The sequence below is a fragment of the Ursus arctos genome, unplaced genomic scaffold (genome assembly GCF_023065955.2).
Source record: "Ursus arctos isolate Adak ecotype North America unplaced genomic scaffold, UrsArc2.0 scaffold_21, whole genome shotgun sequence".
NCBI lineage: Eukaryota > Metazoa > Chordata > Mammalia > Carnivora > Ursidae > Ursus > Ursus arctos.
In genome coordinates, this window is record NW_026622886.1 from 39294588 (window position 1) to 39310733 (window position 16146).

The following is a 16146-nucleotide window of genomic DNA, read 5'->3' on the forward strand; positions in this document are numbered from 1 at the left end:
CCACCAAACCCAGTGTTGCAGTCCAGCATCAGCCCCTTATGCCCAGTCATTCAGTCATTCATTCCACCAATACCCACTAATCTCACCTTAGGTGCCCAGTGCTGTCCTGAGGGCTGGGCATACAACACCGAGCCAGACCACTAGCATCTCTGCATTCATGGCGCTCAGCCTAGTAGGGGAGCCAGACATAGCAGTATAATACAGGGTGACAAGAGCTACGATGAGGAAAAGACAGGGTGTTAAAAGAGCAAAAGGGGGCACCTAACCCACAAGTCTCACTGCATTAAATAATGTGTTAGCCAAGCCCTGAGGGCGAGTGGGAGCTGGCCACATGAAGAGGCGGGGAGAAGCATGCAGAAACGTGGGCCAACACTGGAGGCTGGCCGAGCCCTCAAAGAGCAGAACAGTCCACCTGAACGTCAACATCATCGTTTTGATGTGTCAAGTTTGGGATGCAATTAATACTCACATGTGGACCTGACTTCTGACTTAACCAGAGAGTGGTCTGGAAAGACTATGACCCCATAAATTTAAATTTCCAAGCCAAAGGTGCAGGCAGGTTGGCAGGGAGTCCAGGTTGGGTGGGAGGCAGTGTCACAAGGGGCTAAGTGTTGGACTTTGTTGTCCCATGAATTCATGTTGAAGTCTCGTCTGACTCTGCTTCTTAGCTGGGTGACTTTAGCTGAGTCAGCTCAAGCTCTCTGGGCTGTAACTTCCCCACCTGGAAATGGAGAACAAGGCGGGTATGTACTGTGTAGTAGCATTTGAATGAGACCAAACATGCAGTCCTCAATGTGGGAAAGAGCGCGGGGCTGACTCTCGTTACAGGCAATCCACCCCCAACATAAACATCATTCTGTGCCCAAGCATCTCAAGTGCTTTTGAGAACAGAAATCCGACCTAATCCAAAAGTCACAGCTAATACTTATTGAGAGTTTACATACCCCAGCCCTGTCCTCCACACCTTATGTGGGTAGCTTTATTTCATCCTCACAACAACCCAATAATAAAGGTGCTCTTTTCCAGATTTCACAAACTAGGAAACCAAGACTTAGTGACTTGCTTCAGGTGATCAAAAGTTTCAAGAATCTAGAACACTGACAATACCAAATACTGGCAAGGATGTGGAGCAACAGGAGTTCTCATTCACCGCTGGTGCGAAAGCAAAACGGCATAGCCACTTTGGAAGGCCATTGGGCAGTTTTTGACAAAACTAAGTATTCTCTTCCCATATGATCCAGCAATCATGCTCCTTGGAATTTACACAAAGAAGTTGAAAACTCTATTCATAATTGCCAAAAATAAAAAATAAATACAAAAACTTGGAAGGAACCAAGACGTCCTTTAATTGGTGAATGGATAAACTAAGATACATCCAGACACTGGAATATTAATTGATACTAAAGAGAAATAAGCAATCAAGCCATGAAAAGGCATAGAGGAAATTTAAGGGCATACTACGAGGTGAGAGAAGCCAATCTGAACAGGCTACAGAGTATGATTCCAACTATATGACACTCTGGAAAAGACAAAACTATGGAGACAGTAAAAAGACTAGTGGCTGCCTGGAGCGCCTGGGTGATTCAGTCAGTTAAGCATCCAACTCTTGATATCGGCTCAGGTCCTGATCTCAGGGTCCTGGGATCAAGCCCCGAGTTGGGCTCCGTGCTCAGCGGGAGGTCTGCTTGAGATTCTCTCTCTCCTCTCCCTCTGCCCCTCCCAGTGCTCATGCACACAATCTCTCTCTAAAATAAATAAATAAATTTAAAAAAAAAAAAAGATTAGTGGTCCCCTGTTAGTGGAAAAGGAGAGATGAGTAGGCAGAGTACGGAGGGTTTTTAGGGCAGTGAGACTATTCTGTATGATGCTACAATAGTGGACGCATCACTGTACATTTGTCCAAACCCATAGACTGTACAACACCTGCAGTGAATCAGTCAGACTCTGGACTTTGCAAAGGTACTAATGATGTGTCAATGTGAGCTCACTGATTTTAACAAGTGTACCACCACGTGTGGGATGTCCATAGTGGGCAAGGTTGTGCCTGTGGGGGGACAGGGTTATGGAGGAACTCTCTGTACCTTCTGTTCAATTTTTCTATGACCATAAAACTGCTCTTAAAAAAATAAAGTTTACTAATGAAAAAAAAACAAAAGAAACAAACAAAAAAAAACGAGGCTTCAAACCCAGGAAGTTTGGCTCCAGAGTGCACCTCTTTAACCACCATACTATACTATCTCCCAACTTCTGATGATAGAAAAATCCGATTTTTGATAGAAGTAAAAAAGAAAAAAAAAATCTGTCCATGTAAAGTGAAACAAGATCGCTGGGCTTTGGAATGTGCTTCCAGCTCAGGCTGCCAACCCTTCCTTAATCCTTTCTAGGGGGCTGGCAAGCCTTCCCAGCTGATTACGCCGACTCCTGCCTCACACGTCGTGGTTGATGAAAAGCACCTGACATGTGGCTAGGGGCCAGCATCCCCAGGGCTCTTTGGTCTGGAGAACAGCTGTGAGTCATCTGGGGCACGGGGAGGAGAAAGTTTTATCAGCTGGCCTGTCGCGAAGCTGCCGGCAAGACTATCTGCTGGTGTAGCCACACCTCCAACTGCCCTATTTTTAGAGAAAGGCATTCATTCCAAGGCTGTGCTTCTGACAAAGGAGCTCTGCCCAAGGTACAGCCAATGACCATCAAGCCACTTTCACTGGTTTGCCTGACTTAGGGCTCATTTTCTGCAAGCTTGTGGACCGCCATCCAAAGCATTTAATGAAAGGATTTATCAAATGCTCGCTCCTCCTCCTGCTGAGGGAACCTGGTGTGATACTGCTTTGTGCCCCTGGAAGGGGGACATCAGACATTGTAAGACTATTCAAACAGCAGCATCTTGCCAACATGTCAAAGAATACCATTCAAGGTCAATACAAAGCTGTTTTTGCTGTATGGAAACAAAACATCTGTATGGAAGACCATAGGATTAATTTCTGTTTTAATACACCATGATGGGGAGAGGAGTTGGGGGAGTGCATAGTGGACCAAAGGGGTATAGAATTGGCTCAGTGGGCTTTGGGTCTACCCAACACCGAATCAGGAAGCCAGCTGGGGCCCAGAAACTGAGAGAAACAGCCCCAGGGCTGGCCATTAGGACTCCCTGCAATAATCCCAGCCCAATAGCTAATCATAACACTAATAATAAAAGGATAATAATATCAACCGTTTTTCAAGTGCCTTCTAGTGTACAAGATACTTTAAGCACATTATCTCGTGACAACCCCGTGTGGTGAGTGTGACTACTCCAATTTTACAGGTAAGTGAGCTGAGGCTCAGAGAAGGGAACAGCAAAGATACGCAAAAGGGACAAAAAAAGGAAGGCTGGGTCAAGGTCATTGCGATTTTTACTTAGTGTCCAAGAATTTAAACTAGAACAAAAATATCAACGTTTTTCTCAAGCACAGTCCCCACCCCACTTACCCACTCTAACGAACCCGCATTTGCTTGGCTGAATGACACAGTGTGTGTGGGGACATTGAAGTCATGCAGTGCGAAGCCTGTGCTGCCAAGCTTAATGGGACTTTACGGACTACCTGGTCCAACCCTCGTGTCTCCAGATGAGGGAAAGGAGAGGGCAAGAAGTTAAACAACTTGCCCACAGTCATACAGCAATTAGAGACATTCCAACACAGATGCCTGGAGTCCAAATAGCGGCCTTTCCCATAGCACCCTCTCCTCCCATCAGTGTGACTCTGACTGGGCAGGATTCGAATGGAGCCCAACAATCTGAAAGACAGCTTTGATCGGGCAATATTGAACGAATGCTAGTCCTCCCTCCAAAAGTAGATGGGAGAGGGGCGCTTGGGTGGCGCAGTAGGTTAGGCGTGCAATTCTTGGTTTTGGCTCAGGTTGTGATCTCAGGGTCATGAGAACAAGGCCAGCATCATGAAAGCTACTTCAGATTCTCTCTCTCTCCCTCTGCCCCTCCTGCTCATGCTCGCTCTCTCTCTCTCTCTCTCTCTCTCCTCTCTCTACAATTAAATCAATCAATCTTAAAAATAAAAACAAAAACAAAAACATAGATGGGAGAAACTCTCCAACAAGAGAAAAAGAGAAAAACATAGCTTGCCTTAGGCCTCTGGGGATTTCAGTTTAGTTTGTGGCCCTTCAGAGCTAATGTCCCCAGACCCCCACCCAGTCTACTCACAGAATCTACTCCTGTAAATCACATTAACTGCTCTTCTGTCATTCTCTCATGTAAATACACTTCCTAAGGGAAGTGTCACAGATAGCTCCCAGCAAAAACTTGTGGCTGGTGGTCTTTCCCAAACTCCTCCAGAGTCCCTGCTTCTCCAAGATGATGCCTGCAGAACTTCACTTGGATCAAAGAAATCCTGACAATCAGGCCCATCCCCAGTTTCAATCTGTCCCATCCCAGTGTCAGCTCAGCAGTGTATGGGGGATGGCAGGTGACAGTCAAGGAGAGACGGTGTCACAGCCTCTGGCTGTGCCAATGTTCCCTTAACTCTCCACACCTTGATGAGCTAAAGGCACAGCAGAGTCTCCAAGATCAGCTTCACTGTCCTGGTTCAGTGGCTGCCCACTACTCACCAGGTTTTTGAGAGCTCACTGGTTGCAAAAGTTGTGAGGTTGCTCCATCCATCCTAGGAGGTTCTAAGTTAGCAGGAATTTTAATGATGTGGCTGGAGCTTGGGCAAATATTGACATTCCATCGCACCAAGCAAGTATTGATTGATAAGAGAGAAAGCATACAGTGGGAAGGAGAAAGCTGACACTGTATTAAGCTTCTACTACATTCTGGGCATTTACTGTCATTCAATCCTCACCATGACATTATTATCATCTCTATTTGACAAATGTAGAAAGACCTTCAAAGAGATTCAGCGACCTCTCAAAGGCCATCCAGGCAGGAAACGCTAGAACTACAATTCCACCCCAGATCCACCAAACTAAACTACCAACCCACACACACGAGGCGTGCCCATGGCAGGCACTGCTGGTTTCCCACCGAACCTCTCCTTTCTTCCTTGCTCATGGAATCCTGTTCGCAGGAGGCAGCAATGTGCCCAGCCCCAGGTGGCCCCAGAATTCAGTAGCATCAACCATCCTCTGAAAGCCCCTCTGGCTACTGGGCCTGATGCTTGAGCTGCAACTCAGAGTCCCATTTCCTCATGGAAACCACATCTTATACACAGAAGTCAGTAAGAATGCAACCACTGTATCATCACCGTACTTCTGTTGTTCTATGGATTAAGCCAATTCTTGTAGATTAACCTGGGATGCCACCATTTATAGCATTGTTTCTACTGGAAAATGCATTAAAGATTCACCCACCCCCTGACCCCTACTCTGCAAAAAAACAAAAGAAAGAAAAAAAAAATCCCAACAAGTTATAAGAGCGTTCATGAGTCCTTTATAAAGTTTATAAGCAATTCCAATTTCCAAAGCTACTTTCACATTATCAGCCCTTTACTCATCAGAAAGATCTAAGAATATGGAGAATGCCAAGGAATTTCTTGAAAGTATATACAATGGGTCTTTCTATACCATCTTACTCCATCTTATTCAATTGAAAGAAAATCTTTCCCTGGCTGAAAAAAAAATGTATTCTAGTCAAGATGCTAAAATACTGGCTACTGGCTACTGCATGCATTTTACAAATACAGCGCTGCTCTTCCTGGAGAGAGCTGGCTGGCATTAGGATACAGCCCACAGTGTCCAACCTCGGCACCGGTGACATTTGGGGCCAGACAATTCTTTGTTGTGGGGGCTCTCCTGTGCATTGCAGAATGCTGAGCGGGATCCCTGGCCTCCATCCACCAGACGCCAGGAGCACCCTGAGTTGTGACAAACACAAATGTCTTCAGACATTGCCCATGTCTCTTGAAGGGCACGATCGCCCCTAGACAAGAACCACGGGCAAAGGCTGACAAATTGGGAGGACCGATTTCCTAACAGGGCTGCATTAAACCTGCCAGAGCCATGAGACACTCCAGGGAAGGAGAAGGTCCTGATCTGTGCTCCACTAGCAAATCCCGCCCCCATACAGTGGGGGGCGGAGGGTCACCGAGGCCTTCAAGAAAGCCCGCTTCAGAAGAGGTGTCCCCCTCATGGCCGGCTCCTCAGGGTTGCCAGGCAGAATCCCTCAAGGCCCGCGTTCCCGCCCTGGGTCCTTCCACTCACCTGCAAGCTGTGAAGCGGCGGCCTGTCCCACTTCCTGTCACTTGGCGCCGGCCCTCGACGCGGTGAGGAGGAGGAGCTCCTTCAGGGCTCGTGTTTCGAGCTGCTCACTTGGGAAGCTTCCTTTGCTCAGCTCAGCAGCGGCCACGGCCCGGATTCCAGCAGTTGCGCACCGAGAGCAGCTCGGGAACCTGACAGAGCGTCTCGGGAGCTCGGTGGGAACCCGCCGCCGCACCTGCGCACCGAGCGGGCCGGGCTCCTTCCGGGGAAGCTCTGCGCTTCCGCCCCAGCTCTGCCCTCGGGAAGGTGGCGGACCGTCGTGTATCCTCCAGGTTACCAAGCACCTGTCAGCTCCTCTCCGGGTTCTTCCAACGCTGTGCAGTCTTGTCAACTATTCTGGGTAAATCCTGAGTCTTTCTCAAAACTCACTCCCTTTTACCTCAGTGATAATCAAGGGTAGAGAAAATCCGTTTGCTCAACATACATCGTCACGTTACTGGCTGCTAGGGATTTGAGTTTCCCGTATCAAACGGCGAGTAATACATGCGCCCGTCCTTCATTCAGATGCTCCGGGAAGGCAGGGAATTTGGTCTGTGGCTCATCACTTATTTTGGGATAAATTAATGCCCACTTTGTCTGAGGTGCTGTCGCTGTGCTAAGAGTGCAGCAGTGACCAGAACTGGCACATCCCTGGCCTCACAGGCCTGCAGGAGAGCAAGAGAACTAAGAAATAAAGAAAACGAACCCAAACTAAGAGCTAAAAGGGAGGGAAACTGTAGAGCGGAAACAGTCTCACTTAAATAGGGTGGTCAGGGGACCCTCTTTGAGGAAATGCTCCTTAAGCTGAGACATGAAGATGAGGAGCTGGCCTGAAAACATTTTCAAGGGGCCACACACAGAAACACATGCACACACGCGCATCTGCACACACACGCATACACCCGTACACATGCATATGTACCACACACATGCACGCCACACACACAGATACATGTGCATATGACCAGACACACACACACACAAATGCGCGCACCACACACACATGCACACATGCAAATATACACATACATGCACACACTACACACAAATGCCACATACATACACACATAAATACACGTGCACACATGTATACACATGCGTGCGCACACACACACATCCCCTTTGCTTCAAGGGAACATTTCAGGGCTAAGGGAAAAGACTCTACTACAAAGACCCTGAGACTTAGTTCTTTGTATTACTTAGTAATAAAAAGTGTGGAAGACACTCTATTTCCCACAATTACCACAACACTGGGTGATATATATGTAAGAAGACCTTGACCTAGTAGTGCTGGGGGTGATGGGAAAAGAGAAGCCTTTATTCCTAGGCCTAACCTTGGACTTACTCCAAGATACACAGATTTGATTTGATTTGACTTATATAGAGAGTGTGAGCAGGGGGAAAGGGAGAGAGAATCTCGAGCAGACTCCATGCTGAGCGTGGAGCCCAAAAGGGGGATCAGTCTCACGACCCTGAGATCGTGACCTGAGCCAAAGTCAAGAGTCAGACGCTTAACTGACTGAGCCACCCAGGCACCACAAGATATATAGATTTTAGGACTATGCGCTTAAGATTTTAGTATTTATTTGAGAGAGAGAGAACAAACAGGGAGGAGAGAAGGAGGGAGAGAGAGAGGGGCAGACTCCCAGCTGAGCGGGGAGCCTGACACAGGGCTTGATCCCAGGATCCAGAGATCATGACCTGAGACGAAGGCAGACGCTTAACTGACAGCCACCCAGGTGCCCCAGACTATGACCTTAGAAGTAGTTTTTATTTAGGGAAGAAAAAAACTTTACCAGTCAGAAAAGTAAGTTTATTATTGCTTATCATTCTTTATCTGAAACTATCCACCACAACTCCCCTTTTCTCAATGAAACAATTACCTTTTTTTAAAAGATTTTATTTATTTAGTTTGGGGGGGCAGAGGGAGAGGGAAAAAGCAGGGGCTCAATCTCACCACCCTGAGATCACCACCTGGGCCGAAACCAAGAGTCAGATGCTTAACTGACTGTGCTACGCAGGTGCCCCAACAATTACTTTTATAATGTAAAACTTTATATATATTTATATATCACATTATAAGTACAATCAGGCGTGTGTGTGTGTGTGTAAAACTCAAGGTTTTTTATACAAGGTACCGATGGGCATAATAAATCTACAGCAGTACTGATGGGCATAATAAATCACATCTGTATTCTTTCCTATATTTAGTGCTGTCTTTAGTACTTAAAAATAATTTTCTGTATGAAATCAAGGCCTACTTCACCGGCCAGTTGGCATCAGCTCGTTTATTGCTGCTTGCTGAGGACCTACCAAGAGCCAGGCACGGAGGTGGAGACAGACAGATGCAACAGGAAGCCAATCCCCGCAGATCTGCCCTTGTGGAGATTATAGTCCCATCGTGGAGATAGGCAATCAGTAAGTTTTACAGGCAAGTACTGTCAGCACCGTGTAAAATCACTAGACGGAGTGAAACCCAGTCTGAAGGGTCGGGACAGGACATGCACGGTACAGCGGCACCAATGAGAAGAGTGGAGAGGGGTGGGGGTGGGGGAGGGTATCCCAGGCGGAGGGGCTGCACGGAGGGTGGGGGGGGTGTCCCCCCTGATGCGGGGACGGGTGGAACATTCGATGAGCCACAGGAGGCAGCAGAGGGGAAGGAAGCTCCCAACAGGCTGGAGAGATGGGCAGGACCAGATCCTATAGGGTCCTGTAAGCCACGCTGAGGAGTCTGGGCTTCGTTCTGTAGGAATCAGAAGCCCCTGCCCAGTCTTGAGTTGGGGCTTTGATGTCACAAGGAGGCCTTGCGACCAACAGGTGGGAAATGGGTAGGTGGGGGCTGGTAAGGGCAGAGTGAATAGAAAAGCAGATGAAAGGCAGAGATGAAGTGGTCAGTGCTCCTCTCCTGAAGCTTCAAGATCAGGCCATGAAGGGGCTTGAGCTCGGAGCACTTGGGAAACCTCCCAGGAACCAGTCATTGTCAGCAGCAGGCCTGTCTCCCCCATCTCCTGCTTTAAACTGCTGCTCTCTCACACTCAGGCCGCTGTTCTGACACTCCTTTTCAGAGACTTCTCACCAACTGCAGTTCTTGGCTGAACTGAGCCCTGAATATCTCCTACCTGTCCCCTGTCCCCTTAGATCAACCAGTACAGAGCCCTTTGGGGTCACAGGAGTCATGTGATGCATTTTATATATTCAAAGACATCTGTAGCCATAGAGGATGTGGTCTTTCCTATGGCTTTGTGATAAACATCCCGTGGGCCTATGAAATGCAATCAAATCTGCAGGCTGTCCCTTGGCCAGGGACAACCACCGAGGTCGGTCAATACACTAATCATGGTTAATCCATGACCCTCTGTGCTTCTCAAGGGACATTCTATTCCCTTTAAACCCAATACAAAGGCGTGAAAAGTGACGGCAGGACAAAGTCTGAAAATACTATAGTATGGCTAGTTATAATCTTCTTCTGCTCTCTCCATTGTTTTTGTTTTTTGATTTCTTTTATTCTGCTTATTTCCATCTCCATCTTTCACACAAAAGAACTTTCTCAACTGTGTGGTTATCCTTAGCTACCTGCTCATATTAGGGGCTGGTATTAAAGTGCCAAGTGAAGGGGCACCTGGGTGGCTCAGTCAGTGAAGTGTCTGCCTTCAGCTCAGGTCCTGATCCCAGGGTCCTGGGATCAAGCGCTGAGTTGGGCTCCCTGCCCAGCGGGGAGCCTGCTTCTCCCTGTCCCTCTGCCTGCCGCTCCCCCTGCTTGTGCAGTCAAATAAATAAATAAAGTCTTAAAAAAAAAAAAGTGCCGAGTGGAAGTTCTGTGAGGGCAGTTTGTCAGCTGGTGGGAACTTCACTCCCGGAAGAGAACCCACCACTCTCGCTCTCTCGCTCTGGTAGAATTGTACCCTTTGTAAGATAGAGTCCTAGCTATCTTGTTAGCCACAGGATTCCTGCATCTAGAATTTAGTGGGTGCTCGATAAATATTTGCTGTTATTATGAAACCTCTTGGAGCCTCAGTTTTCTCATCTGGAAATTGGGGATAAAAAATATTTATCTGAGGAGTGCCTGGGTGGCTCAGTCGGTTGAGCGTCCAACTCTTGATTTCAGCTCAGGTCGTGATCTCAGGGTCCTGGGATCGAGCTCTGCATCGGGCTCTGAACTCAACGGCGAGTCTGCTTCTCTCTCTTTCCCTCTGCCCCTCCCCCCTCGCTACACTCTATCTTTTTTTAAAAAAATGTACCTAGCAGGTGTTCTGAGAAGAGATGGTAGATGGAAAGCACCTGGCACAGTGCTTAGTATTTAGCAGATTAGTTACAAATAATAACAGGTAGCAGTCATTGTTCCTGTTATTTCCACAGGCAACAGGGCAGTGGCTTCATGACCATCTGTGGTCACCAGTGGCCAGGCTAAATATAGAGGCAAAGCACAGTACTTGTTGAGACGCTAGTTATTATAGTACAAATCAAGGAAGCAAGGAGAAGGCTCAAGATAACAGCCTCTGACATTCAAAGTGTAGAAAATCCGAGGACGTCCAGTCTTGAGCTGTGACTGAGAAGAAAGGTGGGTAGTGACGCTGCAGCACCAGAGACTCTGGAACAGCCATTCGCGTAGAATGCTCTTCTCCTGCTCTCTCAGGCTCTTAGGAGCAATTGAGCGGTAAAGGCACTGGAGGAGGGTAAAGAATATGCCAGTCCTCCCCCTGAACCCAGGCACGCTATCCATATAGCAGGCAGGCTGATGGATTGTCTCTTTTGGAATAGGTTTAAAATATATGTCTATAGTTTAAAGAAGAAAAAAATATTCAGACAGCACAAGAGGGTACTTGAAGAAAGATGGAAAGGTCAGGATTCCTATCACCCCCAAACCTTCACACAGATTCCCCAGAGATAATCAGTTATGTCTCAGTGATCTTTTTATGCATGCACAAGAATATATGCCTATTTTTTCACAGATGGGCTCTAAAAAACTTCTGAAACGTGCCTCCCTCCCCAGTTCATTCATCCTGAATATCTTTGCATATCAGTATATTTAGACTTACCTCATTTTTTAACAAATGCTCTATTCATTAAGATAATGTAATAGATACACTCCCAGATCTGGATGGTTTAACAAAAGTGAGGTTTATTTCTCATTTATCTAAATCCAACCCGTGGCAGGGAATGTGTGTGCAGGGAGGCGGGGAAGTGTGCTGTTCCTAGCACTGATTCAGGGATCCAGGATGACCAAGGCCCTGCCAACTTCAACACGTGACTTCCACACGGTGGCTTCTAAGGTCACCCTGGGTGTTGATATCCAGGAAGCAGATGGGGAGAGTGTGGAGGAAGGCAAGGTTTGTTTTAAATGAGCCAGGCCTAGAAGAGACGTGTATCACTTCGGCCTACATTCCACTGGCCAGAATCAGACTCTGTCCGAGGTCAGTACTAGGCCCGGTCCTGGCCGGACAGCTGCTTCCTACGGCTGGACACTGTGGAGGAAAAGCACAAACCTTAGGTTGGCAGTGAGCTGCTCTGTCACAGACACACTGGAGAAATACGTCATTTATTTAAGCCTCAAGAGGCCAGCTTTCCTCTTCTCTCTCTTCTGCTTTTCTACTTGACTTTTGTCAAAGGCAAATTGTAAACTATGGAAAAGTATTACCTGGGACGATATGTACACTGGTTCAGATGTGGTGGGGTGGGGAGGAACACTATCAAGGAAAAGCCTTTAAAAGATGCATATATTTGACCCAAGAACACATCTAAGGACATGTCCTAGGGAAATTCGTGGATAACTGCTCACACTGCATGTAGGAGGATGACTGTAAGCCACCCAGGTGCCCGACATTAGAGACCTGTGTACACTTACGATGCCTCCATATAATGGAATACAGGTGGTTAAAATAATTGTGTAGATACCTGCAAACACAAAAATGTCCATAGTTATGATAAAAGACTCCTAAACAGTATTAGTAAATTTTTAAAAATAAATTGGTTACTTGTGGCAAAAAAGGCTGGAGGACATACATTAAAATATTCATAATATTTATCCCTGGGTAAGAGGACTATTCTCTTGTTACACATTTATATAATGCCTGAATGTTTTACCATTTGAAAAAAACAGTGAAGCTATTTTCAGCTTGAAACAAGCAAACAAAAAATGTAGATAAAGGCAACTGGAGCTTAGGTGACTGAAAGCAAGTATGTGAATCAGACCTGGCGTCCCAGCCCCTGTGCGGCGGGCCTGTCACCCGACACTCAAGCTGCTATCGTGAGCACTTTTCCCTGTTGAAGTGACTGGCTTTCGTCAGGCCGGTCCCCGGTTATAATGGGAGACAAGGGGCCTCCGGGCAGTCCACAGCAGCCCCCTCCCCCGGCGCGCCCTGTCGGCGGCTCGGCGCGCTGGGGCGCACGGGGCCTCCGGCCTCTGCATGGGGAACACCATCAGGGCCCTGGTGGCCTTCGTGCCCGCCGACTGCTGCCAGAGCTACATGGTCAGAGACCTCCGGGAGATGCCGACGGACAAGATGGTGGATCTGAGCGGGAGCCAGCTCCGCCGCTTCCCCGTGCACGTGTGCTCCTTCCGGGAGCTGGTCAAGCTCTACCTGAGCGACAACCACCTCAACAGCCTGCCTCCCGAGCTGGGGCAGCTCCAGAAGCTGCAGATCCTGGCCCTGGATTTCAACAACTTCAGGGCTCTGCCTCAGGTGGTGTGTACGCTGACACAGCTCTGCATCCTCTACCTGGGTAACAACAAACTTTGCGACCTCCCCAGGGAGCTGAGCCTGCTCCAGAATCTCCGGACCCTGTGGGTCGAGGCCAACTGCCTCACCCAGCTGCCGGATGTGGTGTGCGAGCTGAGGCTCCTGAAGACGCTGCACGCCGGCTCCAATGCCCTGCGTCTGCTGCCAGGCCAGCTCCAGCGCCTCCGGGAGCTGCGGACCATCTGGCTCTCGGGCAACCTGCTGACGGACTTCCCCGCTGTGCTGCTGCACATGCCCTTCCTGGAGGTGATCGATGTGGACAGGAACAGCATCCGGTACTTCCCCAGCCTGGCCCATCTGTCAAGTCTGAAGCTGGTCATCTATGACCATAATCCTTGCAGGAACGCACCCAAGGTGGCCAAAGGTGTGCGCCGTGTGGGAAGATGGGCAGAGGAGACGCCAGAGCCCGACCCCAGGAAAGCCAGACGCTATGCTTTGACCCAGGAGGAAAGCCAGGACGGAGAGGGACCTATCCTGCCGTCTCTGCTTCTTCCTCCCAACTCCTGAAGAGCTTCAGTTGTCAGTCAAGGCCAAGGACACAACTCCAGCATCTTCTGGAGGCCTCTCCTTTAGAGTGCAAAGGACTGCTCTGGGACATGTGGGGCCCTCTGCCAGTCGGGGGCTGATGTAATGAGAAGAAATGCCTCAATCACACCAAGAAGAAAACATTTCTGGCCAAAACCTCCCCCAAAGCGAAGCTGTGTGCTCTTGGTAGCAATGAGGACTTCCCTGACAGAAAATCAGCTTCTCCAACAGATATTTTGAAACACTGAAGAGCAAGAAGGGCTAGGACATTTTGTCCTTCTCCACTCTCCACAAGTGGCTGGTCATGATGCTCATGAACTCCTCAAATAAGGTATTTATGAAAGAATTCACCTGAGTTCTGGTGGCCTGGCTCCAGCCCTTCGCAGGATATACTGTGTTAGAATAACCATAAGTGATATGAAAATGCTAATTCGGGTCATTTATAAAAGACATTTCACCTAGTCAGTCAGACTTAGAGACTCTGTGCTGTTGAAAGGCTCAAGATGAAGCTTCTTCCCTGCAGCTTAGTGAATGCTGAGAAGACCCCTGATGGACAATGCCTCCTGGCGGAGCCCAGCTGCCACCGTACACTTGACCGAGGTTCACGCTAACTTAGCTGGTTTTCCCTAAAGGCTTTGACCCAAGGTCTGCTCTCAACTGCTGTTACTCCAATGCTAGAAGTCATCTAGGAGGTAGAACCTCTGGTTGGCAACGTGGCCTTATTAAAATCAAGCCTAGTTGTAATCCTGCCTGCCTCTGTAGAGCAGAGCCCCTCTGTGTATTCACATTAACGAAGCAGAGCTGAACTGAATCCCCTTCCATTGAAGGAAACATTTTCAGAACCATATTAGGATAAAGCTAATAGGTGACATGTTTACTTGAAACAAGCATCTGGAAATCTGAGTTGCAGGATGTGGTATACATAGGATGCTTCTGCCTCTAGCCATAGCTTCTCAGCCTTTGTACGGATTTAATTTTTGTAGATAGGGTCTTTTGATCGTCAGTGTATAGCTTATGTATTTTGGCCGTTGTTTCAAATGTAAATTGTGACCTTTTCTTCTTCCCACAAATACATCAACCTTAAAGACACTGCTGTCAGTGGGTGATTTAATAGGGTCCTTTATGTTCTTGAACCTTTCCAGCAAGGACACAAAAAGTATCATCTTAACTAAAACTTTCATGTGTTCAGCTTTTAAAGTTACTTTTGTCCTAAAACCGTCTTTACCCAGCAAAGTTTGGTTCTAAAATGACACCGCACAGCAGACTATTTTCATGTGTTTTCCTACTATAAATATTTCTTACTAAACCAGAGGAAGAAAGTTTATCACAGCACTCTTCTATTGCTACCTTCCAGGCTGTAGAATATCTGCAACCCACTGATTAGACTGCCAACAGATCCCTTTAATCATTCAGTTAATAGGCTGTCAAATATTTAATTCCTTTAGTAACCAGTCCAGATTTCCATTACACAGCTAGAATTTATAGTTTATTTTCTCATGTCTGACGTTTTGAAACAAAACTATACTTAGTCGATGCTAGAAACACGATGCCAACTGCCTTCTCAGCTGCATCCACAGCCAGCCTTAAGATGGCTCTTTTTCTTTTGACCATGTTTTCCTCCTCCCAAGATTAATGGGCCCACCTTTTCTAATACTGCTGTAGGTTACGCCATAAAACAGGGTGACACCAATTGACCTGTACAGGGTTCTCATCTAATGAGCTAACTGGTCTGAATCAAATGTCAAATTATGAACATCTGACACTAGTCAAGTGGTTTTCTTTTAAAATAATATAGAACAAACATTTCTCAAACAATACGGTTAAGGGTTCACCAGTGATTTTGCTACCCGAAAGTTTTCGCTATAGGATTTCAATCAATTTTATAAAGTAACCATGTCAATGCATATTAACATTTCCATAACCCTCTGATGTTTTCTTGAAATTCTGACATAATTAGAAAGTTAAAAAGGCAGAAATGAAGCACCCAATGTAACTTTTTTTTACTCATAATTTTAAAAGCCTTGAAACCCAAAAAGTTATGCATCAGAGAAGAATCTTTTTGAAAGATTTGAGCGAGCGAGCAAGCACTCGAGCAGGTGTGTGCATGCATCAGGTGGGAGGGGCAGAGGGAGTGAGAATCCCAAGGAACTACTACTAGACAAGACGGGGGGTGGGGGGAGATCAAGATAGTACTGAGACAGCCAGATAGGAGTGTTAAGAGCAGCAGTCACCACCCATGAGGTTGGATGAACAGGGAACAGCAATGTTACCCTACTCTAGTAAGAGCTAAAGGGCATGAAGAAAGGGTTACCAGCGCAACTGTAGTGATAGGTCTCACAGGGATGCAGCCATTTCCAGAGACAAAGAGCAAAAGCAGGAAGAAAATACCAATTCCCTATCCCCATATCCTGCTGGTGCCTCCTGAGTTAAACCACAGGAAGTTGCGAGGCAGTCAGCAAGGAAAGTGGGCCCGTGGCCTCCAAGCAGGCAAAGAATGGATCCTGGCTTGAGGACAGTAAAAGGAGAATAAAGAGTATACATAGTATCCTTCAAAGAAAAACTGAAGGCTACCTAGAATAGATTTAAATATCCTAAGCACTTTGACAACTTTTCATGTGGTTACTATTAACATACATTCCAAATCTCTCTTTACATGTCA

The 16146-nt window shown here is 47.2% G+C and overlaps 2 protein-coding genes across 2 annotated transcripts in view; one reads left to right on the forward strand and one right to left on the reverse strand.

Moving 5' to 3' along the window:
• RAB3IP (RAB3A interacting protein) overlaps positions 1-6440 on the reverse strand; it is a 132599-nt gene extending 126159 nt beyond the window's left edge. Inside the window, exon 1 of the mRNA XM_048217889.2 lies at positions 6190-6440. The gene's annotated coding sequence lies outside the window, so the exon portion shown is untranslated. The remainder of the gene's footprint in view (positions 1-6189) is intronic.
• Positions 6441-12525: 6085 nt separating this feature from the next.
• LRRC10 (leucine rich repeat containing 10) lies at positions 12526-14754 on the forward strand. Its single transcript, XM_026499626.3, has one exon. It carries the CDS (start codon positions 12630-12632, stop codon positions 13467-13469), a length of 840 nt encoding a protein of 279 aa, XP_026355411.1. The 5' UTR covers positions 12526-12629; the 3' UTR covers positions 13470-14754.
• The last annotated feature ends 1392 nt before the right edge of the window (positions 14755-16146 follow it).